The sequence below is a fragment of the Coturnix japonica genome, chromosome 3 (genome assembly GCF_054131305.1).
Source record: "Coturnix japonica strain WE chromosome 3, WE-NBRP24, whole genome shotgun sequence".
In the NCBI taxonomy this organism is placed as follows: Eukaryota; Metazoa; Chordata; class Aves; order Galliformes; family Phasianidae; genus Coturnix; species Coturnix japonica.
Window position 1 is genome coordinate 34,153,653 of NC_140665.1, and position 25,687 is coordinate 34,179,339.

General features: G+C 39.3%; 1 protein-coding gene across 1 annotated transcript in view; it reads left to right on the plus strand.

Annotated features, from left to right (window-relative positions):
• Nucleotides 1-144: 144 nt before the first annotated feature.
• The window catches only part of ADSS2 (adenylosuccinate synthase 2), a 28,070-nt gene continuing 2,527 nt past the window's right edge, over nucleotides 145-25,687 (plus strand). Inside the window, exons 1-11 of the mRNA XM_015857710.3 lie at nucleotides 145-389; nucleotides 10,031-10,133; nucleotides 11,285-11,353; nucleotides 12,099-12,149; nucleotides 14,414-14,480; nucleotides 17,332-17,439; nucleotides 17,660-17,741; nucleotides 19,043-19,169; nucleotides 20,149-20,303; nucleotides 21,064-21,188; nucleotides 21,794-21,891. Of these exons, the coding sequence (XP_015713196.1) occupies nucleotides 222-389; nucleotides 10,031-10,133; nucleotides 11,285-11,353; nucleotides 12,099-12,149; nucleotides 14,414-14,480; nucleotides 17,332-17,439; nucleotides 17,660-17,741; nucleotides 19,043-19,169; nucleotides 20,149-20,303; nucleotides 21,064-21,188; nucleotides 21,794-21,891 (1,153 nt within the window). The 5' untranslated portion in view covers nucleotides 145-221. The remainder of the gene's footprint in view (nucleotides 390-10,030; nucleotides 10,134-11,284; nucleotides 11,354-12,098; nucleotides 12,150-14,413; nucleotides 14,481-17,331; nucleotides 17,440-17,659; nucleotides 17,742-19,042; nucleotides 19,170-20,148; nucleotides 20,304-21,063; nucleotides 21,189-21,793; nucleotides 21,892-25,687) is intronic.

The window sequence follows — 25,687 nt, forward strand, 5'->3', positions numbered from 1 at the left end:
TAAGGGCGAGCGAGGCGCCCGGAGCGGCGGCGTGTTCCCGCGGGGCAGCGGGGCGGGCCGGGGGCGGCTCGGCGGGGCGGGCGGTGCCGGTAGGCGGCACCAGCAGCACCAGCAGCACCTGCGTGCGGCATCCCCGCCCGGCCCGGAGGAGGCGGGGGCAGCGGGGCCGCCGCGCGCTGCCGCATGTGCCTGGAGCGGCGCCGGAGCGGGCAGCGCGAGCCATGGCGGAGCATGGCGCCCCGGCGCCCGCCATCCCCAACGGCGGGTGCGCGGCCCGCCTCCCCGGCAACAAGGTGACCGTCGTGCTGGGCGCCCAGTGGGGCGACGAGGGCAAGGGCAAGGTGGTGGATCTGCTGGCGCAGGACGCCGACATCGTCTGCAGGTGCCAGGTGAGCGGGAGGCCGGCCGGCGTTACCGGGTGTCACCTTGAGGCCGCCCGCGCCCCTTCCCCTTTCTCCGCCCGGCGCGGGGCCGCCGTGTGCCGGGGGCCGAGCGCGGTGGCCGGGCCTCGCGGCTCTGAGCGGCTCCGAGCGGCTCCGAACCCTCCTTTGTCCCCGCACGGCGCGGGGAAGGCGGCTCTCGGTCCGCCCGCGGCCGGGAACGGGAACGTGCCCCGGGTAGGCGCCCTCCTTCCCGCCGCCGCGCTCCGCTCTTTGTCTGCCAGGCGCCGGGGAAGGGGAAACGCTCCCGCCCTCAGCATCGAGTCGCGGCCCTGAGGCGGCGGGGAGGCGCGGAACCCCTGTGTCTGCCTCGGGATTTCCCCCCGGGTCGCTGCGTGGAGGCCCCGTTGGCAGAAGGGTTCCAAAGTGAGTGCAGCCTGCGGGCAGGGCGCTCCTCAGTGTCCGCATCAAAACAAACGGAGATCCGAGGGGAGTTTTTTTTCCTTTTTCGTTAATATTTCTCGTAGCGGTTCTGTGAAGCACCATAACGTGAGCTGGAGCCCGAAGTTAGAGGTAGAGCTGCACAAAACGCCCGTGGCACGTGTGGGCTGCACCTCGCTGCTGTTATCTGCCCGTCGCCTTTGGGTGCACGCACTAAATCCATGTTTGATAAATGCGTTTCGGAAAAGAGCGCCTTTCTCTTAACAGTGTAAACACTGAGGCACTGTATGATCCAAGGAGAGCCGTGCATGAAGCTGGGCTTCAAGGCTGCGGCAGTTCCAAAGCAGAGAAATAAAGAAAAACAACAAAACTTTGCAACTTGAAGACAGATTTGGAAGTCGAGAAATACAACTGGTTTTGCAAATGAATGGCTTTTCTCATGGACCGTGTTTACTCAAACCAAAATGCGCTGCGGGGCACGGAGCACGGGAGTGGTTTTTGTTGTGCAGCCCTGCTCATGGGGCTGGAGGTGCCAGGTGAGAGGCACGGGAGGTGGCCGGGCTTCATGGATGTGCCGCTTTCTTCCAGTCAGCTGAGCAAAGGTGAGGAAAGGGGAAAAATGTGCTGCGATCACGATCACGGTGGCTGTTTCAGCCCTCGCTAACTGTTTGTGGCTGCTGCTGTGGGAAGGAGGGTTTCTTTCCCCTCCTTTCTTCCGTTTCCTGTTGAGGGCCTCATGCTGTCAGGGCCTCCTCCCATGACTTGGTTTAAGTCATCAAGATGGCAGGGAAGTTTTCTTTGTTGGTGGTGATGGTTTTGCTTTCTGCTGTTTTAGTGAGCAAAACTGACTTGACTTGGCTTAGGGGAGTTTAATGAGGAGCCTGGAATGAGGTAAGCACAGAGAGGGGTGTCCCAGAATGAGGGGGGAGATAGGGCCGTTCTCTTCCAGCAGTGATGACCTGTGTGTCACCTCACTGTGTGCTGTGCAGGAATAACCCTGATGGTTTTGTTTCTGCTGCTGAACAAGAGAACAAGAGTATGAAGGTGACTCTTGCATGTCTCATAGCAGTACAGCCAGTGAGGACAGGCTGTACCTCAATCTGCTCCTGGCTAATGGCAGCTTCCTACCGTCTGTACTTGTAGGTCCTGTCTTCCTGTTGGACTCTGCTCAGCTGCATGGTTGCTAGAACACCTATGGCTGAGATCAAGTATTTCTGTTGTGTTCCTATGAAAGTGTGCTAGTACAGTTACTTGACCGGCAGACTCAGTAGGTTGTAGCTGATCTTAGGTGTCTTAGAAAACTGTATTGTATTAGAACTGAAAGTCTGGGAACTCTCTCCTGGTACTACCACTGTGCTTGGTTTTGTGCAGTTGCGTGCCATAAAAATGGTCCTGCCCTGCAACACAGCCAGTTATCACTGACTTTTACAACACCTGGAGAGGCAGTGCATGGAGTTACATTTGCCGTACCTCCTTGTCTCATAGGTAGCAGGTGTCCCCATTACTTCTGTAGCTGGCTGCCCTGTTGATGCAAGCTGAGGCACCTGGAACGGGGTGCCTGCCTACATACAGCCGGGACATCTAGTGCTGTGGCTGTGCTTCTTCCCAGTCTCACCTTGGGTTTGGAGGTTGTTCAAATGATGTGAAGTTTTCTTGTTATCCAAATTAGTGATGTGGTTTCAGAAACACCGGACTTTAACAAACAAGGCTAAAACCAAGACGTGTCCAGGGGCTGCAGGTATGTAGTGTTAATGCAGCTGCTCTGTCAGCTGTGGTTGTATAATGATGGCACTGCCAGGACAGAGGGCTCAGATGCATTTAATGCTAACACGTCTGCAGTACAGACATACTATGTACTGGTTCTTCTGCTGTTAAGTTTGAGTAATGGATACCCAGTAAAATGATCCTTTCATTAAAGCAAACTTATCTGTGAGACTTCTGCACTTAAGCCTCTGAGCATCAGATGTAGCTTTACAGACCGAAGCCTGTTTACCTGCTGTCATTTGAACTGTATTCTAGACAGTAAAACAGAACAAGAATTGGTTTGGAATCTGGAGCAGTTGCCAGCAAAGCCGTGCTTTTGTGTTTTTTTATTGTCACAGTTTCCTCTTAGTAAGCAGTCAGCCTCGCTGCCCTCAGAGCTGGCAATGTTTAAACTTGTGTGTTGTGTTTTTGCCAGTTCCGTGGGTAATGGAAAGTTAAAAGGAGAACATTTATTGTTCTGATGAAGGGACTTCCTACACTGCAAAATGCAACCAAATTAGGGAATTTGATTACTATAATTTCATTCCTTAATGGATATGGGAATGGCAAAATAATACAAGCAAATGATTTGAAGCAATCATCTTCTCAAAACAAAGAGTAGAAAAAAGACATTATGCATCTCTTATATTACCTCCCTCCAGTGTACTCCTGTATGCAACACAGCAAAAAAAACCAACCGACAACCACAAAACCCATCATGCTGTCTTTGCTTCGTGATTCTCATTGGTTCATTTCTTCAACACATTTGCTGGTCATGGTCTTAGCTCTACAGGTAGCTGATTTATTTAGAGTAATAACTTGGAGATGAAGAAGATTTTGAAGTCTTCCATACTTAAGGCTTGCTCGCTATGCTGGAGAACCTTATTTTCCTGTGGCATCAGAACTGAATTGCAGCTTCTTACCATATCTTCTCATCTGATGTCAGCTTGGCAGAGGTGGGAGTGGAAGGATGGAGAGCTACAGCAGTTTGCCATCAGATCAGGCACCCTGTAGGTTATGGCATGCTGGAGCTCTCCCTTTATTGAAGTGCTGTGTGCACCTGTGGGCTGCATAGAGGTCATCAGCATGCTGGTAACATGCTGCTGGGGAGGTAGGTTAGTCAAATGAGTTCAGACTGACTTCAGAGCAGCGTGGATAGGTGATTGCTCCTTGTTGTAAACAATCCAGCAACAAGGCATTATTTCAAACAGAAGAGAAGCTGGAACCTCGTATTCTTGTTCAGAGGAGATCTTAACAGCACAAGAGAACAAGTTACACCTTGATGTGCAGGTTTCCTACTGTTCTTTTAGACTGTTCTTACAGAATCTCACTGTTTTCACGTGGCTGATGAAGATGCAGTTTATTTCAAATATGTTTTTTTCCTGTGCTGCCTTCTCCATTTAGAAGAAGCTGTCTGTAAATATTCCCCAAATCACTCTTTGTTATCCATATCCATTCCATTGCTGTGGAACAGAGAAAACAACAGCAGGTTCTGTGCACTGAAGGAATGTAGCACTGGACCATTCTGTGCTTTCAGCATTTTTCTTCCGCCTTATTGGCCTCCCTCACCCGATCTCGTATCTCTTAGGGATAAATTAGTCTTTTTTCTTGACTCGAATGAAGATTTGCATTATGAATCCAGTTTCCTACTTGTATGGCATTTCTTTGAGATGAGCATAAGAAAATAGGGCTATGACTTCCATGAAGTTAATGTTTTGTTTTATTAAGTAGGCAAAGAAGGGTGCTGAACGTTGTTTATACTGAAATCCTAGGATAGGTTATATAGTCAAGGTTGATGGCTACAGTGAGGGAGATAAAGGAGCAAGAGATTAATCGTGAATATAGATGTGGAACAGTGAATTTATTATCCATGCTTTGGTGTTATTTTGTTTTTTCTCAAAGGAGGGATGATTGGTTCAAAGCAGATTTTGACAATATGGTTTGAAATGAGAAGCCATTTGTCCAGTAGTTGCAAAGCTGTGTTGGGGTATGGAATGGAAGTTGAGGATCAGATACACTGGTCACCTTGTTAAAGGTGTTTCTGGAATGCCAAGAAGCTGCACGTGACATGAAGGAAGGGGTATATGTACCCCTAGTACTTACTTACTATGTAAGTAGTAATGAGAGCTCACTTTTTTGATGCATTCACGGCTTTTCATTTAAGAGCTAAATGGAAGTGTTTACAACCATGTGATGCCAAAGCAACACTGACTTGCTTCTTGCCCAGCTTGGCAGTCACTTGTGTTACTAGTTCAGAAACAACCATGGCTGCTTTGAGTTGAAGATTAATGCATGCGCACCCACACAACTCCGACAGGGAGAGCTCGAGGAAGTACATGACTCCTTTCTTAATACAGGCATAAGATAACATCTTTTTAAACTATGCAACTAATTTCTGTTCTAGAAGAGTTAGTTTGAAAGCCTTTGCTCTACCTGGAGGCATCCAGTTTTAAGGTAGACTGCTTGGCATTACTGTGTTACAAGGAAAGGCAGTGACTGTTACAGGCTTTGGGGTCCTCCTTAGTGTGTATTCTGATATTTCAGAGCTGCTTTAAACAATTTTTATATCAGTATTGGAGCCCTCACAATATGCTTTTATTAGTAATTTCAATCTGCTTTTCTAATAAATCCTCTTGTTTGCTTCAGCTGTTGGGTGAAGCTGTGGTACTGTAGGCTGGGCAGTGTGGAGGGTGCTGGTGTTGTCAAGGTGTCAGGGCTTAAAATCCTTAAAGTCCTTCAGGCACTTGAAACTATTGCAAGAAGGGAGTTTCCTAAGCAAGTTTATCAAGTGGCACCCAGATGTACAGTACCATGAGGCTGCCTTTGCTATCTTAAGCCCACTCTGCACATGTGTAACTGATGCTGTTCACGATTGTCAGGATAGGTGTATTTTACCATAGTTCTGCATGTAGTGCTGACTGGCCTATCTATATTGAGTATATGGGTGCAGATTCTTGGGTGTGGTACTTAAACTGAGAAGGATTTTTACGCTACTTAATCTTCTTCAGCAGGTTAGAGGGGAAAAAAACACTTCTTTTTTTTTCCCCTTAAAATCTGTCTGAGCAGCTTACTGCTCTGGAAGGAATATTTCAAACAGGTGTTTCAACCCTAAGAGGTAACAGCAGTACTAAGGATTGACCACAAGGAAAAGTGAAAAATTAAGGAAAGACAGCTTTGTAATACTGAGTCCAGGCTCGTGGCAGCTGGAAAGTTGAGGAAATCCTATTTGAGACACAACTTAATATTGTTTATAATTTGGCAAGGCTGCCTTGCTGAGAGAGCTGATTCTGTTGGCACCATAGAATACGTTATGAGAGAAGAGAGACTTTCCAAATACAGTTTAAAAGATGTGGGTAGAAGGAACAGTGTAAGGAAGGGAGAAAAGGACAAGTGGGAAGTGAATGCTTTTAACTTTTCATTTACCTTCCTCTAAACACAGTTGTGTGGAGATTGCTGACTTCTGAAAACCAAACCTCAGAGTATGTTAAAAATAGGCAGTGCTGTGCTTTCATAGAGACACACAGTTATGAAAAAATAACTGTCTTTGAAGTATCCTTACCTAATAGACTAACCTGGACTGTTATCTCAGTGTTTAAATAAGCAAAAATTAAGCTCTGCAGCATGGTGTTCTTACATATAGCTGTAATACACTCAGAAGCCATAAGAGCAGGGAAAGGGCACACAACTACATAGAAAGGTTCTGCTGGTTTGATTGTGTGCAGCAGGGGTCTTGCAGACCTTAAAGGCTTTCTTCTAGTCCTACATACACTGTCAATGCTGACCTGTTTTTTGGTCTTCTGTGAGTTTAGTTTACTTAAAAATTACTAACGTGTTTGTTCCTTTTTTTCTTTCTTTCTTAAAAGGAGTTCCTTGCTTATCTCCTGTGCCAGGTGTTTGCATCTTTGCTGTCTTACAGAATGTCACTTCTATGTGGTTTGGGGATTAAATATTGCATTGCAGTACCGACATAAAGTCTTGAGTCTGCTGCATGTTTCTCAAGAGATGACCTCTGTGTTTTTCCTTTCTCTTTGGCCAAAGCTTCATGAAACTTTGAAGGTTATTTGAGCATAAGCAATGGAATTTATTTTCACTGTTAGTTAAACACAGGGGTTCTCAAATGATGTTTAAATAATTGAATCAAAGGAGTGTTGGCTTGAATGACCCAACTGATCCCTTTTGGATCACTGTGGTGAGGGAGGAGTGAGCAATACAGACAGAAAGGACTGAAGCCAGAAGTGACTTCCTCAGTTTCTACACTGACTTAAGCCCAGAGGCAACAGTTAGGAAGATGTTGGTGTTATTGTCAGTCATGAAGGGCAAAAAGAAACAAATACCACCAATGGGGGAGAAAAAGAAACAGTCCAACACCCTTAACCCACTAAACTCAAGAACTCAACGAGAATCCTGCTGCTAAAACTCTGAATTTGGGTTTTTGTAGATGGGATTTTTATCAAAGCTGTGTTGTACAATATCTAAGTATACAGCATGAATACATTTCACTGGTAGTCCACTTCAGGTATATGACATGAATCATTCTCTTTGTATGTTACAACGCAGTAGTTAAGTTCCACACTATGCACTTGCACTTCTGCATTAGGTTAGGGATTACCTGTAAGTCAACACTTTGAAGACTGGCTTAATTGAACGCTGCTGTTGTTGTGCTCTCCTAGAATACGGTTTGAAAGTTAAGAAATTAAACTGTTTGATGGACTGCTGCTGAAGGCAGGATGTGAACTGACCGGACACTCCTACCTATCAATTGTTCTACCACGCAATCGGTATCAGTAGCTCATTTGGAATAAAATCTTTCCATGCTGTAGGCGTTCTTCTAACACAAACAACTGAACTCTGAGATTAAAATTTGAGTATGATCTGCAAACAAGCATTAAGAAACCTTGAGAATGAGAGTGCATTCAAGTGGTGATTCATCACACTCAGTGCTGAGATTTTTTTCTTTTTATTCTTTTTTTAATTGTAAGCAAAATCCCTTGGAGCACAGCTGCTAATAGCAGAAATGTGCAAGCTTATGTAACTTGGGTGGCTGGTTTGCTTCTGGAGAAAGTGTGAGCTGTGCTGTGCCTGCACTTGAAGGTTTAAAGGGTAAAATGCCAGTTTTATTCTGTCAGCCATGAGGTATTTTCAAATAAGCATGGAAACAACACGCCTTTGTGTATCTTGACGTCATTCAGCAGTGGAAGGGAAAAATCCTGACACCACCAACAAACAGCAGCTCTGTTCTTATGCTGCACACCTTCCTCAAGCAGACTGGCTGCTGAACTTTGTTAGCACATCTGAAGGACGCCATGAGCTTGGCAATCTTTTAAGAGACTAAGAATTTATTGTTAAGCATGATATACAAAGGTCAATTTTTTTCTTCTCTTAAACATTTGGATTTTAGGAAAAAACTGTTGTTTCTAAGTAACTTGAGAAGCAAAACATTAAATTCCCAGTCAAAGTAGGTTTTCATCTTTCCTCTCCCTATTGGCAAATTGCTGCTAGCTCAGTATTCCTGTATTGTACTTAGATCTATTTATTGAATTTGCATTTAAAGTGTGTCAGTCCCCAGGTTCAATTGGTCTATATTGCTATTAGCAATGGGTCTAATGGGAATAAATTGAAGGCATCTGAGGAAGTAGGTAACTACCACTTTCAGCAGATTCAGTTTACTGTAGATGCTCTTTTGTATCTAGCTGTTCTTTCTTCATCTGCTTTGCTTAGATTCACTAACACTGACTAAGGAAGTCATGTTTTTTTATTACTACAATTGCTTGTATAACTTGTGTGTAACTTAATAGTTCATCAAATACAGCCCAGTAACCTGCAGTAGCTGAGGAGTTACCAGCATTACATTTAGAGAAGAGTTATAAGTCACCTACTTGCTAATATAGCTGTTCAACATCCTTTTAAATCAAAGATACAACTGTGGAGGTGGTAGACCTCTAAACCTTTCTTAATCTCTACTGTTGAGAGGATGGGAGGGAAGTTATTCTTGAACTTAATTCTTAAATGAATGACTTTATTTTTGCATATGTTTCATATGTTGTCAATGGGAAATTTGGACTTTTCTGGTTAAGTTGCTTGCAGTAAAAACTGTCTGTATCTAGAAATCTACGACTTGTTCGAGGTACTGCGTGGAAAAACTCTGGAATAATATTACAACTCTCCTTAAATTCAGGTGTTCTTGATGGGTGAAGATCTTTAAGTCTTCCCATTGTTTCCAAAGGGTGTCAGAGTGCTGTAAGCTGAGATGAGGCATTTACCTGTGGCAGAGCGGTTTGAATATCTAAGAATATTCCTTACTCTTAATGCCGGGTATTATGGCATTGCATATTGTGTTTTAGAGGTAGCGAGTAGGTTTGGTGTCTGTTGATTAGAAGTTCTTCTGTACGCTATGGTGAAAAACTTCACTTTTATAATTCCATGGTTTAATATTTCTTATAATCTTTTTTCCTCCTTTCTCTTTGTTTCATGTATTGCCTTTCCAGCACAGGACAAACTTGTCTTGCACTGGAAGAAGGATTGGATTGCTAAGTCTTTCCATTGTCTCCTGCATTGTGCTTCAGGTGGATTTCTGATACAAGATGCTTTAAATGCTTTTCTTGCAGTTAAGACAAACAGACCCATTTGTGCAGTTCCTTGTCTTGCACAAGTGACTGGGTCACAAGAGAGCGTAAGCTTATTTTCAGAAGTATAGCAAATGAGAACTGGGGATGTTTTGTAATCTTTTTAGTTTCATAAGACTTAGACACAGGGCCCTTTTTGTATTTTGGATGTATTTCACAGTTTAACAAATCTCTTAATGCTCTTGTACCTCATGGTTGTGAGAAAAGGTAGAAATGCTGAGTATTAGTTGGTGCAAGTGGTCTCTGGTACGTAACCTTAGTTGTCTTGGTTGTCTCTAGGGTCACTTCTTAACAGCAGGCTTTGGCTACTAATGCCTTGTACTGGCTGAGGAGGCGTGGAATGAACTTGTCTTGTTATTGTGGAAAAACATGGAAAAGGCTGAACCACAAATTCAAAACAAACATGTATGTTGTCAAACAGCTGACCTTATCCTCCCTAATTACGTTAGGGCTTTATCCACTCATTTTTAACTGGTATTTTTTTCTTCGCTAAGGTTGCAGTTTGACTATTAATGTTTATTCTTCGTAAGTCTAATAGGAACATAGTGAAACTGTTGATGGCTTTTAGAAGTGTCTGCATATTCCAGAAAGCATTTTTACTTTTGATAAATACCATCCAAAATCTGACTGATAATACACGTGGAATTTGTCAAGCTTGACAAATCAAGTTCAGCAGACTTACTAGGAGAAGAAGGTCTATAATAGGTATTTTATCAGTAGCAGAAATGAAAGCTGCAAAGTTGAAGATGGAATTAGTTTGTTCCATACGTGTACTGTTTTTGTTTGTCTCCTGTATGAAGAACTATTAATATTTTTTCTTATTTCTTCCCCTTGCCATCTCAGGGAGGCAATAATGCAGGACACACAGTCGTTGTGGACTCTGTGGAATATGACTTCCATCTTCTGCCAAGTGGGATTATCAACCCAAAAGTCACTGCATTCATTGGTGAGTAGGATATCTCTGAAGCAAAACCAGACAATAATGTAGTTTCAAACTTTTGACATAATAAAATAACAAAATATACTCAAGGTCAGACAGAAACGGGACTTTCTGTTCTCTCAGAGTCCTGCAGGCTTGAGCTTTGCTTGTAAAAACAGACCTTTGGACTGTGGATGTTTCTTTTATTGTCTTCAGTAGGTCATTTTTGTTGTTATTGTTCCATGAATGCAAACTGCTAACTGCCAAGCACTTCAGTTTTCTTTCCCTCTTTTTTTCTTCCTATCAATGACTTTATTTTCCCCTCACAATTCCTCTCCGATTTTATTCTTCAGCCTCTGTAAATGACTACCAGTACCATTAGCCACATAGATCTTTCTTCCCTTTCCAATGCATTGCAAAAAGGAATGTTGAATCTGAGAAGATTCATATACTGTGTAGATGTTGTCAAAAGGTCTCTTCAAGATTTTGGCCAGTGACAGTACTAAGTGATGTCAGGACCCTATGGTTTGTTTGCTTTGCAGAAGGAGGTTTAGGCTGTCCTCTGCTCCATACTAATATATTACTAATACACAGATGGTTCAGTTCTGGTATATGGAAGTGCTTCTTAAAGCTCTTGGCAATACTGGTTAATTGCGTAGTTTGTTTCTGAGCAATGTAACAGTGTGGCAATTCTGTTTCCAGTAGGAAAGCAAGTTTGCTTCTGGTGGAACTTTTAAATGTTATTTTCTCTAGTTTGTTAATAACCCAAACTCTCTACATGGAATATTCTGTGTCTTTACAGGTGAAGAGTGCCTGAGGGAGTGCTAATGTTTATAATGATGTTAGGAATGTGCAATACCTTTAAAACTATTGTGTGATTGAAATTAAGCATAAAGAAGGAAGTTAATTTTAGAAATGAGGAAGAGGAAATTGTGTTCTGAATGGCTCCATAATGTTGTTACTGCTAGTTCTGATCTAAATTGAAAGTTTGAGTTTCTTAGTAAGGCACACATTGGGTATAAATCAGTCTTTTACAGATTACAATTCTCATTTGAGAAATTAATGTATTGAAAGTTTAAAAAATAAAATACGCTGTGTACAGAACGTGAAGTGCCTTTGAATTGGTTGAAATGTTATTTCAACATGATTCATTAAACTTCGTGTGATTTTTTTTTCAGGAAATGGTGTTGTAATTCATTTGCCAGGACTCTTTGAAGAAACTGAAAAAAACTTAAAGAAAGGAAAAGGTGAGAAGATCTTAAGCTACTACTCATAAAAAAACTTATGGCTACCTCTTACTGTCTTTGGAGATTTAGGCAGAGGATGCCTCTGTAGAATTTGCGTGTGTTTTCCAGAACTCCATTTACTGGCTTCATTCTGACAGAAGTCTTGCTAAAAGACCCAGGGCCCTGATGGGAAGTGTAGGCAGCCAAAAGGAATCTCTGTACAACTTGGGAACAGAGCATGATCTATATATGAACTATCTGCAGACAATTTTTGTTGCTTTAAGCACTGAATTTAATAAGTAAAACAACTTGTTATTTTCACTATTAAGATGCACTTTACCTCTTGTAATCTTAGCATAATACTGTGATGATACATGTTAATGGAACTAAGCATGACAGTAATTCTCTTGATTCAGAGTTCTCTTTTTGGCTTCCTGCTCTCATGTCTGTGCCATGTTTGGTAGCTTTCTGCTAGAAATGAGGTAAATCAACTGAATTATTCATAAGTGTAAAACTACTAATTGATTGCTGAAATTGAAGAGCTAGTAGATTATCAGGAATCCTCTTTATCAGAACAAGCCTGATTTGTCTCTGCTTTATAGACTGACGTTAAGTTTTAATTATTGAAATCTACACTTTTTTTTCTCTGAAATGTGATTGCTCGTTAATAGATTCACTGAAGACTAAAAGTATTCTTCCTTTACACATTAAAAGAGAAAAATGATATTCAAAGCATAATTTGAACTCTTTTACTTTGTCTTTTAAGGGCTAGAAGGCTGGGAAAAAAGACTAGTAATTTCTGACAGGGCTCATATCGGTAAGTTGCCAGATTTTTCGTTTGTACCTTTTTCTCTGAACTGTTCATGGCAGTAAAGAGAGTGACTATTTTTACCCATCTCTGTGTTTATAGTGAAGTTTATTTGGGTTCTGTCCCTGTATGCTTGACATCATAGCTGCTTTGTTTTATTGAAGACCATAATGAAAATTTTGTTTGTGATGTGGGCACCCAGTGACTCTTCTACCTTGCTTTGTAATCATAGTCTGGAAAGGGGGCTCACTTTTGAAGCTGAAGATGAGATATGAGAAACAGTCAAAAAGTGCTTCAGAAGTTAATTCATTGAAGGACTCGTTTCCTCCTTTCACATAAAATAGTTTTACTTTCCTTTCATGAAATATATCAACTTCTTTTTGGAAACCGTGTGACTAGCTGTGACTTGCAAACTAATGAGCTCCCTACCAACTAAAATACCATCTATCTACTATGGAAAAGGGACTTTTTGGGAAGGATTCTGTAGGCGTCAAGACAATGGCATTTCTTCTCTCAGGGAGCTCATGAATCAAGCTTTAATTCCAGTTTGTTCCAGAAGAATCTTCAGTTTAGAGCCTGGAAAAAAAGCCTACAAACCACCAAAACAGCACTTCAGTGCTAGAAGGTTTTCCTATATCTCTCCTAGACTGTCTTCACTTCATAAATTCCTGCTGTAAAATAGTTTTTGTGAGATAATAGCTGTATAACTGCATGTATTAGGAAATAAGAGTTATTGATGCTGTGGTAGTTATCTTCTGAAGATTCTTTATCAGACAAAAGCATGTGACATGAGGAAGAAAAAGGATTTTTTCTTTTTTTAAACTTATCTGGAAAACAGAAATTGCTCAGTGAGTGAACGTGTTATTTCAGAATAAATACCCTTTTATTTTGAAGTAATTACTCTTCACTTGGGATAGTTAAGTTACAGTTCCTAAATTTCTGAAATTCATTTTGATAGTGGAACCACTGTATATGAATTCTTTGGTGGTGGTGAGGTTGTTAGAGGAACTGTTCTGTGGTGATTATGTTACAGTGGCAGTACCGTGAAATTTTCATGGGTAAACAGGTCCTGAGCAAAAAGGACTAGTTACGATTGTTCATCCAGCCTTTTATCTTAATGGACTTGCAGAATGCTTCTGTTTATGAAAATTTTGAAGGGAGGTCTGGAGATCTGTTTGTATTATAGTGTCGTCTCTGAAATGGATGTTGGCAGTCTGAGAGCAATTATAGTCTGTGAAAATAGTCTGTAACAAAAGATTGACTTAAAATAGGCTCAGGCTGGTTATCTAATCCTTTAAATTATGGGAATGCATGAAAATAAACATGGAAGTAAATTTGGTAAGAAAAGCAAGGAAAATCACTTCTGTTCTAGAGAAGCTGAAACTCTTACTGAATGAGCAAGGTCCTTGCAAGATTTCTATCCTACCTGTGTAAAGTAAATTAATATAATGTTAATAAATATTAATATAACAATAAAGAAGTAAATTAATTATTTAATTTTTAGGATATAGTACTGGTATCAGTTAAACCGGAACAGAGTTTATCGCTGTTCGAATTTGTCACGAATCTTGTCATGTTTATTTTTTACTTTTATGGTGGACAGAGAATTGATGGAAGGAGTATTTTGCATAATCCTTGCATGTAGTTAAATAATATGTAATACTTAAAAATCGGGGCTGGTGAAGATGACTTCTGTTATCTTTCAGGAATGGCTGCACTGGATTTCATGACTGGTGTTTTTGGGAGCGTTACCAAATTATTATTATTATTATTTCCAAATAGTTTTGAATTTGTACAGCCTTGCGAAAATTAAAGTGATATAAAAAATCTTTAGAATGAATGAGTATGTGCACTTAATGTTCCCATCATGAATTTCAGCAGGATGACATCTTTGCATGACCCGTTTTCCTGGATTTCTTTTACCTTCTTGTTTTCTTTCCTGTCCACTTGTTCTTTCAGGCCACTGGAAGCTTTAAATGACTTAGCTTTTCTATGGTAGATGTGTGTGCAGCTTGCAAATATTTTGCTAAATAAACATAGAGCCTCTGAATTACTGCAGAACTCTGAGATGAGGTGCAGGTGGGGAGGGCAAGTAGCTTGTAAAAGCAGAGGAAAAAACTCTGGTCATTTTATTTCCCTCTCATTTGTGTGTGTATATATGTTTTTCTATATTGATGAACACGACTAAAATTGGTTTGATCAGAGCATTACTGATAATGGTTGTTTGTTTAATGCAAAATTTATGCTTATGGAAGTTATTTTTATTTTCTTAGTATTTGATTTCCACCAAGCTGCTGATGGCATCCAAGAACAACAAAGGCAAGAACAAGCAGGAAAGAAGTAGGTACTTTTATGGTTGGTTTAGTACAAACATATGAATTGATGTATTGGATTTTCATTTCTGATTGTCATTGAATTTAACATTTTCCTTGTAAGTCTGTAATGTGGAATGTTCTGGAATTGTTCTTTCTTTTGTCCTGCAGAGGCTACCAACATCCTAATGTACATTCCTAATGTGAGGGTTTTATCTAGATATTTTGCTTTGTGGAAAAGTTCCTGGTTCCCAGTTTGCCTCATAGAAAAAGGGTTCCTGCTCCTTAGCATTTTCATTGATTACAGGAAATATGTTGCTACAAATATACGCTTAAAAGTACCACTTTATTGTCTCCAAGTAACTGAAAGGTCTGATAGGACTAATTTAGTTTCTAATGATGCTTCATTTTTAGAATTGCATGTTCATATTGCCTAGTTCATGTTGCTACTGACTTCCCAAGGGTTTTGAATGTTTTGGAAACTAGATGCAATGTTTCTTATATGATTTCTAAGTAGCTCACTAGTTCTTGGGAATATGGAAAGAGCTGGCAGAATTAAATGTGAAGAGTCTACAGCTGGCAAGTAAAGCAGAATTTCCAAGGTACCAATAAATTTAATCTCTCTACATAGATGAAAAACAATTTAGTCTTCCTTACTAAGACCTGTAAAGCATCATCCATGACATTAACCTTTCAGAGTGTTGGATTTGGACACATCTCGCTTCACACAAGTTGCTACTGCATATTAACTCATCAGTTGTTCTTTAGATTGGGTCGTTTTCACACTTGACTGTGCAGTACCAGCTGACTTGTTACCTGTTCTCTTAGGAATTAAAAGGCAAATGGAGTATGTGTGTATATATATAAGTCTGTATTTTCATATCAGCTGTTCTAGAGGAGTGACTGTGGAGTGTGAGCTCAAACTGCTGTATGGTAATATCTGTGATTTAAAAATACCAAGAGTCACTGAGCTACTTGTGAGATGGAGCTATTTCATTAGTCAATATTAAAGATTGTAAGGGAAAGCACAGTAAAGTAAGGTACACCTTCATGAATTAATTCATTTTAAAGAGCTTTGGCCTCTAAAAAAGTTACATTTAAAGCTAAGAAGTTTAAGTCACTGTTAAAAGTGCTGTGTCTGTTCTTCCTATTAGCTTTATAGTGTTCTTGAAGTTCTGCAGCGATCATAAAGTTCTCAAACTTATTAAATCTTCTGATGGATTAAAAGCATTAAGCTATCTACTTCCTCCAAAATATTAACGCTCAATGGCTGTAGTGGGGGAAGTATTTTACAGATTGGCTAAGTACAGGATCTCAGAAGCAGATCACTGGAAGACTTCTGCCTGTGGGAGGAAGAAATCTGGAGGAGCTTGCTAACGTGTTTAACTGTAGATTTGACTGCATAGCATATTTTGTATTAAACTTATTTTGTGTCTAACACTTCAGAGTTGAGTACTATAAATAGTTTGTTTTATCTGAATATTTCTATCTGTTCAGATGTAGTTCCTAAAGTTTCTCTTGCAGAAAGGTTGTAGAAATGGTAATCTAATAGAGAAGTATATTACACTTATACAGTTTTGTAATGTCAATAAATAATGTCTTCTAAAAGCTTAACTATTTTATGAATTGATCTGTCTTAATAAATAGAAACCAACTCCTCTTAAAAAAATTATCTGTAAGGGGTATGAATTGAGGTGGAGGCTAGAGCCAATTATTTCAAGCCACAATCTCCTGGTGCATTTAAACAATGCTATGTTAGGCAAAATTGATTGGAATGTCTTTCATATTGGACTGCAGACAAACATATCACACCACGAGATCAATCTAATCAGAACATTTGTTGGCTTACTTTTTCCAAGGTTATTCTTTTGAATCTACCTCAAGCTTGTAATGGTCTAGATAAAATGAATTAAGTACTGATTGTGACTGTATTTCAGTTTACTTGCATATCAGTTGCTAGCTTTTAATAAAGAGTTTAGACGTGACTTTGGGATTAGCTTGTACCTTCTACTTAAAATGGAGTCCCTCTTGAATTATGTTATGACCTTCAAGGCAGTTTAAAGGAATCAAACTTGAATTTGATGTTCTTGCTGTTCCAGTATCGGCTGAAAGGATGCATATAATATTAAACAGTAAAAATGAGATTTATTTGTTCAGAATTGACTTTATTCTTTATAATGGTACATGGCAAAGATTTATTTGCAGTCTTTCAGGATTATCATTTAATGGATATGGGACTGTTGCTCATATTAAGCAGGCCAGCTTAAGAATGAGTAGTCAGGGAGGGGTAAGAGCAGTAACTTAGTATTCAGAATCACCAATATGTTTCTCAGTTGTTTTGTATGTATGTACAGCATATTTCTATGTGCAGCATTTTGGGCACTGATGTCACTCTTAGGTGTTTGACATAATCTATTTTCCAGGCTCCAACTGAGACTTTCAGAATTAAATGAAGTATTTCTCACAGAGATTTGAAATCAATACTGTTTGTGTTTTTCTTTAGCTTTTCATAAAATTGGCACAATGGAAGGAGTATGGTCTGGTTTAGCTCATAGCGTTTCAGGATTCTGTTTCAGGATTTGCTTCCTTGGGTAGAAAGATTGGGATTTATATAAAAATAGGTAAATAAAATTGATTGAAATACAAAAAGCTACTGGTCTGAAAACAGAAGTATGTAGAATGTGAATATTTTCATGCTTATGGGGAGTGATGTTCAGTAACTGTTAACTACTAGAAGTATCTGGTGTTGTTAAATGTTTAAATAAGGTTCTCAGAAACCACATTTCATTTTAAACTGGGGGTGTATTAACTTTAAAGAAAAAAAAAAAAAACAGCTTAGTTTTATATCAATCATAATTTCTATTATTATCTTTTTAAAGTTTGGGAACTACGAAAAAAGGAATTGGTCCAGTATATTCCTCGAAAGCAGCTCGAAGTGGACTCAGAATGTGTGATCTTGTATCTGATTTTGATGAATTTTCTGAGAGGTAATTTTTGTATTTTAATGCAAGTTTCAAGTATAACTTTTGATTGTGGGTGTGCCCTTGTGTTAACAGTTACAGCAGGCTGATGTCTATTTATAACCCATTGTGCTCAAAAGTGATTTAATTGAACAAAATAATTGTAGATATGCAATCAGTAGATCATAGGTTCTATGGTGGTAAGAGAAAACAAATGAAACAAACCTCGATGACTTTTGTCTTCCAGATTCAAGGTGTTAGCCAATCAGTACAAAGCGATATATCCCACCCTAGAGATAGATATTGATGGTGAATTGAAAAAACTCAAGGTAAGCCTGTTTCTGTTTTTTAAGTGATACAGTCACTGTGTGCAGTTACTGATACATAAATCTTGAGGTGCTGACTCTCATACTTCTGTGATGATTTAAGATATGTATCGTAGAAAATTGATATTTATACATTTAACAAACCTGCTGGCATCCTTGAAAGCACCTTTGACACCCTCTTATAGTTTCAAGAGAACTACTGTAAACTTTAAGAAAAGGTCCTATTTTGAGAGAATTTTTATTTGACTTTCACTTAGTCAGACGTACTGGCTAGAAAAAACAAGCATCAAGGTTGTAGTTGGGGAAGGCAGAACATTATTGTTGGAACTTTATGAACTGAAGTAGTAAAGCCTTAAGTTAAAAAAAAAAAGAAAAGAAAGGCTTTTTCCCTTGTTGTTACTCTGTAGGTTGATAACCTGATTATCAGCAAACAAGTCTTGTGGTAAAATCTAAAATCTGATTTGATTCCTCCTGCACCCACCTGAGACACTTGTGAGATTTCTCAATTGTGTTGATTCTCTTGTGTCTAATAGTACAATTTCAGCATGCAATGTTCTTGGTCTTATCCTTGCTCAGCATTGTAAGAGCTTAATTTTCTGAGATATTTTCCTACCCCTTTGAGAACATCAACCGAGTTTGACATGAGTTAAAAATAGTAAGGTATTTGTGGAACAGAGGAGGGCATGCACAGTTACATATGCTTAATTCTTATGGAAAATCAGGCTGAAGAAATCATCATTCTATCTTTAGTTACCACTAAATTCAGTTTGCCAGCAATAAGATTGAGTATGTGGGAGTTCTTAGAACTTCAGCTGTGTTCACTTTAAATTATATCTGTTGAAATGAAGTGCTTATATCAATATGTAGGACTAAAAATCAGTTTCATTTGTACGTGTTATAATGGTTTATAGTTTACCTAGTAGACATTAGGTTTACAGGATACCTAAAATGCATTGGTAGGGTGGAAAAATATGTAATTGTAGCTTGAAGAAAATTACTTGCATTGAATACAGTGTGCTGGTTATGCTCGAGCTTGAATATTTCTAAGTATATTCTTAAAGAAATTGGATTTTTTTTCTTTTTAAAATTCAGTATACTGCATATGTTCTGCATATGTAAAGCTTGAGTATAATATTCTTCCTTCCCTTTTTCACATATTATAGTGTATTTCCTTATCATTCATTTTACATCTTTGCATTTCCTTCTCCTTTTCAAAAGGAACTAAGAGTATAAATGTAAGCACTTTCACTCTGATTGTCTTTATTATAATTAAATTATAGTATGCACTACTCTTATTTTTTTAGGCCTACATGGAAAAAGTAAAACCAATGGTAAAGGATGGAGTTTATTTTATGTATGAGGCTTTACACGGACCACCAAAGAAGATCTTAGTTGAAGGTGCAAATGCAGCACTACTGGACATAGATTTTGGTAGGTATAATCTTTCTGAGATGCAGGTAGCTATACGTTTGTTGTGAAATAATTCAGTATAAACTCTTCTGTGCATACCTGTTTTTGTGGAATAAGTGTTTTGTATTCCACAAGAAGAGTACTCTCTGTGGTTAGCAAAAAAATTGGTGGAAAAAGTAATGTTTTTACATGAATACTTTTGAGGAGCTCAAGCGTCTCCCAAGATCACTTCTCAATCATTTCTCACTCAAAGTGAAGGTAAGGATTGGGTGATTAAACTATTTTCTTAAAGAGATTGTAACTGGTACTTTGTAATGTGCGTTTCATGCAAAACAGCTCACACTTCTATGAATCTTGAGAAAACCCCTAAGAAGGAAAATGGAAATCTCCATAAAAGAAAGACAAAGCATATATGTAAAATACTTACAGTACAACTCTTCAAAAGTCAGTGTTTTCAGCTCCATGTAAAAATGTTTTACTGTTCTATGGTGCAAGGAAAGATGCTGAGAATCTGAATTGTTACTGTGGTAAAAATGGTTTTCATATAAGCACAGGAAATGCAGATTATGTCTGAAAATCATCAGGTATGTCTATTAAATTGACAGTTATCTGGATTTAATCCTGCCTGTTCTATGAGAAGCAGATTGACACAGGAATCTCTGTTCTCTCCTCAGACAGATGTTTCCAGTTGGTTGGGTGCTTAGGTTGACAACAGTCAAGTCTGAGTCAAAAGACTTGACGATACCAAATTTGATTGATTGTTCTGGATGAGGCTATTTTCTCTGCTTTGTTACACAGAAGTTTTAATACTGAACCAAATGTTACAAGTGTGCATATCTGTCAGAGCTGAAGACTCCTGCCACTTTTCTGAAGCCTTATGCTTGCGCATCTCTATGACCGTGTCTGATTTTCTGTATTTTAAACATTGGGTGAGGATAAACTACTGTCAATTTACCAATCTGTGTTTATGTGATTTTGAAATTCAGTTCTTTTTTAATAGGCACGTATCCGTTTGTGACTTCATCAAACTGCACAGTTGGTGGAGTTTGCACAGGTCTGGGCATGCCACCACAGAACGTAGGGGAAGTGTATGGAGTTGTGAAAGCATATACAACTAGAGTTGGAATCGGTGCCTTTCCTACAGAACAAGATAACGTGAGCATTATTTTCCTTTGGTTTTGCCTATTACAGAGTTAAATAACTCACTGTGTCTGTCTTACGTTAAATCAGTATTGCCTCTAAAAAAGAAGACTGTGTTTAGATATCTCATTCTTCCAATTCTTTTATTTGTTTGTTCCTACTCACTGTGTCATAATGATTAGAGTTCCTATGTTTGTTGTAACCAGTAAGTTAAGTAAGTGCCACTTACTTCTTGATTTTAAGAAACTGTAATGTAGTTCTGTTTGTTTTCAGCAGAAACAGTTTGGGCAATGAGCTGAAGTTTATGAGATGATTAACAAAGGAGCCCAGAGGCTCCAGAATTTCTTTGCTCAGATGGTGGTCCATAGAAGCTGTGGTGCCCCATCCCAGGTTGCTTAAGGCCAGGTTGGATGGGGCCCTGGGCAGCCTGAGCTGCCATGGCTGGGGGTTGGAACCAGATGGTGTTTAAGGTCGCTTCCTATCTAAGACATTATATGATTCTATCATTCTAAACTGTGCTTATGAGACTGCCAAATCTGATTGACAACTTATTAGATTTTCCTGTGGAATAGAAGGCTAGAGCAGGAAGAATTTTCAAGAGACTTGTTCTTGAACACAGAGAAGAATTCTGTATTTCTGTTTTCAATTCTCAGTTGACAACTTTGTGGAAAAATAGGGGAAAGAAGTTTTAAAGTAATTTACAGTGTTACAAGATGGTGTTAAAATATATGATACAGATGAAAGAGACTCATGTAATAGTAATACTCTTTGCTAGGAAATTGGAGAATTGCTGCAAATGCGGGGTAAAGAGTTTGGTGTTACCACTGGTAGAAAGAGAAGATGTGGCTGGCTGGACCTCGTGCAACTCCGATATGCCTACATGATTAATGGCTTTACTGCGTAAGTTGTTTTGACAGCTTTGCAGGCAACTTGACATAAAAATTGTGATGTGCTACAGATTACTCTAAACCTATCTAAGTACATGCTTTACTTATATTGTCCTGTTTTTCTTGTCTCTTGTGCTTTTCATTTAAAATACCATGCTTTGATTACGCAACCTGGCATTTACAGAGCCAGTGTTTCATTATTATTCACATTGAGGACAGGGACATTTGGTATATGACAAGAGCAGACAGCAACAGGCATTGTGCTATGAAACCAAGTTAAATGAATGGTCGTAAAGTATCTTGATAGCACTCTGGCCAGTTAAAATTTTACCACTTAAAGCTATAGCCCACTAAAGAATGCTTGTTATTTCAGTTTTGTGCTTTTCTTCTAGTGTTAGATTGACGTACACATCAAAAGGCTGTTGTTTGGGTTTTTTTTGTTTTAAGTCACCAGGTAAGTGAATGGAATAGTGTCATAGATGCTATTTTTCTATGGAAAAAATAAGTAATTGCAGTATGCTCGAAGTGCAGAAATCAGTTTTCTCCTGTGTTTTTAAAATGTGTTGAAAGTTGAGAGGAGTTAAAAACACATTTAAACAAAGTAATGTTCCCTTATAGATTGGCTCTTACCAAATTGGATATCTTGGATGTATTTCCAGAAATCAAAGTTGGTGTTGCATACAAACTAGATGGTGAAGTCATACCTCATTTTCCAGGTAAGGCTACTTGTTAAACAGTTTCAGATATTGTTCAAGAGTAACCTGATACTTAAATGCATTGGACTTTTACTTGTAAAATTTGTGACAGGAATTTGTTACTTCAGTACAAAGCCTTCAAGGTCTTCTGAGATGCACTCTGCACCATACCTGTACTGCAGTGTCCTTTGCCTACTGGAAAGGCACAAAATACCATCTAAAATGTCTGAAATTTAAATGTTATTTGCTTTAGCCCTTTCCTTTGAATCAGCTCGCATTTCCTTCAGGCAACATCTGAGGCTATTCATCTCCTCTTCCAGCAGTACAAGACTATTTAGATGTGCAATGAAACAGATGAGGCTGCTGTTCCAGTTGAAAAGCCAGATAAAGCCAGGCTTTTTAACATGTTATTTTTTATGTGCATGTTATTTTTTAACAATTCAGTACCCCTTAACTCACGAAGCAGCCAGTGAGTAACCAGGCACACCTGCATGATGGAAAAGGGACAGGGAGCAATGGTGCAAGGAGGAAATAAGCAGTTAGTTCTGGAGAAAGCAAGGCTATATTTCAATGCAGGAGCAGCGTAGCATGATGAAAACTATAGTCCCTCTCTGAGGAGGACAGTAGTCAAAAATATATCTGGCTGCTAAAATTTTCAAAGTACTATTTTCGGAGTAACACGTCTTTTCCAGTTTGTTGTACAGATACTCCAGAAAAAGGAAGAATGTTGTTCTGTACTAAGGATTGGGCTTCCTGATGTGCACACATACATTTTTGTTCTAGTTGCTATATTGGGGCTTGGGGCTGGTCAGAGATAATAAAATACAACTCAAAAGAATTTAGGCAGTTTACATGTGTAATTATGTATGAAGGTATAAGTGAGGATCTGTCAGTAGTCCTTGAAATTAGTAAGTCTATTGGGGAAATCTGTAGTTCTTTTTTTCCACATGCTTATGGGAATTCTCTAATTGATTTGACCTCTGTAATCTTCAGAAAAAAGCGCCAGCTAAAGTATGTGCGTATTGAATAACATAATGTGTAGTTTATTCAGGAAGTTTAGTGGTCATTTTGCACTAAACTGGGAGATGGTTTTCCTCCTGTCAGACTCAAATATTGTTTGCTTGATATCTTTTCCAAAATATAAAAGAAACTGTTGTACTTGAAATAGCCTTTGACCATTACAGGCAATGTACATTTGAATTGAGGACTTCTCAGTAGGTTCTCATTTGCAGCCTTGTCATTTAACCTGAGGATTATTTGTGCTGTCTTATCTTCAGGACAGAAGACATCCTCTGGCGGCCATCAGTAAGGATGACTTAGGTGGCCATGCTTTACGGAACAAAGACTTAATTCAGTGATTTATATATATTTTTTTTCAATTCATTGTGTCTCAAATGGGATCAGAATCCTGTTAGGGCTCCTGAAGGCAGACGTTGCTCCTTGCATGTGCCTGTGTAACAGGAAGCTGACCTTTGGCCACTGCAGTACAGTATTATGACTCATCTACCAAACAGTATTTTTATTCTTTTAACTGATTTAGCTGTTAAGAATTCAGTAGAAATGTAGTAGAGGCTGTTATCTTTGCTGCTGAATTCACGTCTTCCAGATGTGTCAGGAAGGAGTTTGAGCTGATCATCCGTTAAGTTGGAAGATGCTGTCTCTCACAGTGGCTCTGTGTTCCCATCTCTCTCACTGCTGCACTCTTCCACATTTGAGTGTGTTCTCTGATCCTATACTGCAGGTTTCTGGTAATACTGAGTCCTAACTTGATGTAGGAAAGTGAAAGGCAACTGTCTTCCCCTTTCATTTTTCAGGTTCTTAGGTATTTCTTAACTTGCCACTTTGACATCTTGAATTCAATTTAGTAAAGTTCTTGTCTTGAAATATTTCACTAGCAGGATATTTCTCTTTCTGACCCTTCCCTACATCTTATTTTCTTGGAGATGTTGATTCACCCTTCATGTGAACTGAATGTCTTCAAATTAGAAGCAGGGTACTAACATCGCAGGAAGAAAGGAAAAGATGCTTATTACATAGATACTGGATTTTTCTAGCTGGATCTGGGAACAATAGGAATCTTCCTTTTTCAGGTTAGATTTATGTGCTCAATTCATCACTTGCTATTAAGGAAGAACTAAATATGTCTTAGCAATGTACATCTCATGTCAGATTATAAGTGGCTCCTGGGGTGGAGCTAGCCAGTGTCTTCCTGCCAGTTCTGTTTGAGTCTGTGAGCTTAGGGAAGAAAGACAGAAGTCCCTACCAGCTCTAAGATGGTCCACATTAAAAGGAATGTGAAAACCATAGTCTAGTCCACTAATGCCTCCTGTACAAGCTCAGGTATCATTTAATCTCAAACACAGACACAACCTCTTGCTCACAAGACTTTGAAAACACAGATTCTTAAGCAACAGGAGAGTATTTAAACTAAAATATTTTAGACTGTTATTTCATGCTTGCTTTTCTTCTTGTGATCTTGAGCGTTTACTGGTGATTGCAGAGCCAGGACTCTATGTTAGGTACATCTTTGATCTGATCTGTGTGACTATATGTTCACTTTCTGGAAATGGCTGAAGGATCTTCTACGCTGAGATCCTTTTACACCGATGCCAAGATCCCAATCAGCAGCTATTCTTTCCGAGCTGGAAGTAATATCACGCCACAGTTTCTCAAAATTCTAGTGCCAGACTACCAGCTGTCATTATATCTGTGCTCTCTGTTATCTAATCAGCTCTTAATAGGGAGTGTTCCAGAAAGCCTGAAAGATGACTCCCCTCAGGGAAGAACTCAGAGAAATCTAGATGGTTACTGTATCTGTTCCTGCACTGAGCTGAGTTTATGGTTCATCTTTACCACACATCTTTTACCATGCCTGCTGGAGCAACATGAGAGTCAGTAGGAACACTGAGAACTTTATCTGTCTTTTTCTTCCTATCTTTTGGGGAAGTAAGTTGAACTAAGTTGGAGTTGAACTAAGAGTAATGGAAGAATGTAGGTGAAGTTAGACCGTTCCAAGCGATTTCAGCCTTCTCCTACCCGTCTTAGTCAGAGAGGCTTCAAAAACTGAGCTGCTTGTAGACTTCTAAGCTGTCACCTCATTCTGGACCATCTGCAATGCCTGGAGATGGGCGTGTGGTTTTGCACTTTAGATGCAGCTATTTTACAATTTACCGGGGCAGCAGACAGCAGCTTACTTGTTAGCACTGTTGACAGAAAGCGCTTATTCTTGGCCTTTACAATCACATGTCCTAAATGTTCTTGCCTGCTTGTCAAGGCTAATTCAGTTACAACAAAAAGTGTGCATTTCCTCACTATTGCAAGCTTTGAAGTCAATAGAGCGTAGCATGTGTTCTTTGCCCTTACTCAAAAGGCTCTAGTTCATAGAGGCTTTACTTAAGACATCACTGCTGTCGAGCACTTAGGTTCACCAGGACAAATTATTCAGTAATTTGAGCTTGAGTTCGTTGGCTGCACATTCTGTATTTGCAATTTTGTTACGCCTTTTGCACCTACTACGCCTTCCCAACTTGACTGGCTCTCTTTGCAAGAGTGACTTGATTGTCTGAGACATGGAGCCTAAGTAACATTAATGAATGCTACCTTCTTCTAGGTAGGGTAGAATATTGGTACCCTCCTTTTTTTCTTTTCTTTTCTTTTTTCTTTTCTTTTTTTTTTTTTTTTTTTACCAGTGGGTCTTTCATATCTTCAGGTTTAAGGCTTTTGTTTTGCCTCAGTGTCATTTCAATGCTAATGTTCAGAAAATTAATAGAATATTTCAGTTTCAGAACAATATGTTTTTCTAGGGCTTGAGATCATG